Source organism: Penaeus vannamei, chromosome 24 (genome assembly GCF_042767895.1).
Source record: "Penaeus vannamei isolate JL-2024 chromosome 24, ASM4276789v1, whole genome shotgun sequence".
In the NCBI taxonomy this organism is placed as follows: Eukaryota; Metazoa; Arthropoda; class Malacostraca; order Decapoda; family Penaeidae; genus Penaeus; species Penaeus vannamei.
Window position 1 is genome coordinate 1,333,024 of NC_091572.1, and position 2,500 is coordinate 1,335,523.

The following is a 2,500-nucleotide window of genomic DNA, read 5'->3' on the forward strand; positions in this document are numbered from 1 at the left end:
CCGCAACACACGAGACGGAAAATCACAGGACCTGCACCCGCAACACACGAGACGGACAACCACAGGACCTGCACCCGCAACACACGAGACGGACAACCACAGGACCTGCACCCGCAACACACGAGACGGACAACCACAGCACCTGCACCCGCAACACACGAGACGGGCAAACACAGGACCTGCACCCGCAACACACGAGACGGACAACCACAGGACCTGCACCCGCAACACACGAGACGAACAAACACAGGACCTGCACCCACCACACGCAAAAAAAACAACAACAAACAACATAGCAATCTCCTCGAGGGGGAAGATGCTCGTTCAGCCAAAGGACCTTACGAGGGGCCCTTCCGTATGCGATATCCTGGGGGGGGGGGGGAAGAGGGGAGGTTCCTGTGGCGTCTTCCGCTTGGCCACGCCCACTTACCTCTTAGGAGATACATTTGTCAGTTCTAAGAGGGATCGAAATACGAGCTTGGAGTGTGTGTGTGTGTGTGTGGGTAGGGATAGATGAGTATATGATGATTGAGATTAATGGGTTATATGGCTTTCGTCTGTCTCTCTCTCTCTATCGCTTTCTCTCTCTCTCTCTCTCTCTATCGCTTTCTCTCTCTCTCTCTCTCTATCGCTTTCTCTTTCTCTCTCTGGCTATCGCTTTCTCTCTCTCTCTGCCTATCGCTTTCTCTCTCTCTCTCTCTCTCTATCGCTTTCTCTCTCTCTCTCTCTATCGCTTTCTCTCTCTCTCTCTCTCTCTCTATCGCTTTCAGTCTCTCTCTCTCTCTCTCGCTCTCGCTTTCCCTCTCTCTCTCTGTCTATCGCTCTGGATTTCTTTCTCGCTCTCTCTCTCTCTCTTTCTCTATCTATCTGTCTATCGCTTTCTCTTTCTCTATCTCTGTATCGCTTTCTCTCTCTCTCTCTCTCTCTCTCTCTCTCTCTCTCTCTCTCTCTCTCTCTCTCTCTCTCTCTCTCTCTCTCTCTCTCTCTCTCTCTCTCTCTCTCTCTCTCTCTCTCTCTCTCTCTCTATTGCTCTGGATTTCTTTGTTTCTCTCTCTCTTTCTCTCTCTATCTCTCTCTCTCTCTATCTATCTATCTATCGCTTTCTCTCTCTCTATCGCTCCTGATTTCTCTTTCTCAATTTCTCTCTCTCTCTCGCTCTGGTCTGGATTTCTCTCTCTCTCTCTCTCTCTCTCTCTCTCTCTCTCTCTCTCTCTCTCTCTCTCTCTCTCTATCTATCTATCTATCTATCTATCTATCTATCTATCTATCTCTTGCTCGCCCTCTATCTATCTATCACTGTCACTGTTTCTGTCTCTGCCTCTGTTAGCATCTTCACTCTCTCTCTCTTTCACTCTACCTCTCCATCAATTGATTTTTCTATCCATTTGTCCCTATCTCTCTCTCTCTATCTATCTATCCATCAAATCTGACCAATGGCTAAAGAGATAAATAGATAGACATAGATAGATAGATAGATAGATCATTAGATTTGGGTTTCGTATTGTTTTGTTTTGTTTTAAGTGTTACCTAAAATAAGCATAAAAAGGCATTTAAAAAAATTAGTTGATGAAATGTCGTGTAGCTTTCTTGATTACTAATGGTACATGATAAAAAATTACGGGAAGGCGCATGTGTATGTATGTGTGTGTGTGTGTGTGTGTGTGTGTGTGTGTGTGTGTGTGTGAGTGTGTGTGTGTGTGTGTGTGTGTGTGTGTGTGTGTGTGTGTGTGTGTGTGTTGGGATGTGTGGGTGTGAGTGTGTGTATGTGTTGGGGTGTGTGGGTGTGAGTGTGTGTATGTGTGTGTGGGTGTGAGTGTGGGTGTGGGTGTGTGTGTGTGTGTGTGTGTGGGTATGAGTGAGTGTGTGTGTGTGTTGGGGTGTGAGTGTGTGTGTATATGTGTGTTGGGGTGTGTGGGTGTGGGTGTGGGGGCGCGCGTGTGTGTGTGTGTGTGTGTGTGTGTGTGTGTGTGTGTGTGTGTGTGTGTGTGAGTGTGTGTGTGTGTGTGTGTGTGTGTGTGGCTGTGTGTGTAGGTGAGTGGGTAGGTGGGTGGGTGGGTGTACCTCTGTCTTTGTGTGTGTGTGAACTTATGTGATTGTATGGGCGAGGGTGTGTGTACCAATGTGTTTGTGAGAGTGTGTGTCAGATTAATTAGTCTATTTTGTGTTTACGTGTATCCATGTACGTGTTTCTGTACGTGTGCGAGCGTGTGTGAGACCGCACACCATTCACAAACCATTCTTCATTCATACGAAACCATATTCATAGACCAATATTTTCCAGCCTTTCGAACCAACATTAACCTCAACGATCTAAAAAAAAAAAAAAATTAACAACAAAATTCTCGGCAATCACCAAATAAAAGTAAAATTTGTGATCAGGAGAAGAAGGGAAAAAAATGAAAACCACATCAACCAGCTTTCCTGAAGAGCGGGGAAAAAAAAGCCACCAGATTTACCCATCCTTTAACTCGAAGGGTGAAGGAAAAAGGGAAAAATGGAA

At 46.0% G+C, this 2,500-nt stretch overlaps 1 protein-coding gene across 1 annotated transcript in view; it reads left to right on the forward strand.

Annotated features, from left to right (window-relative positions):
- The window catches only part of LOC138866089 (filaggrin-like), a 24,719-nt gene that overhangs the window by 3,588 nt on the left and 18,631 nt on the right, over window positions 1-2,500 (forward strand). Inside the window, exon 2 of the mRNA XM_070137973.1 lies at window positions 1-355. This exon is cut by the window's left edge and continues 1,119 nt beyond it. Coding sequence (XP_069994074.1) covers window positions 1-355 — 355 coding nt within the window. The remainder of the gene's footprint in view (window positions 356-2,500) is intronic.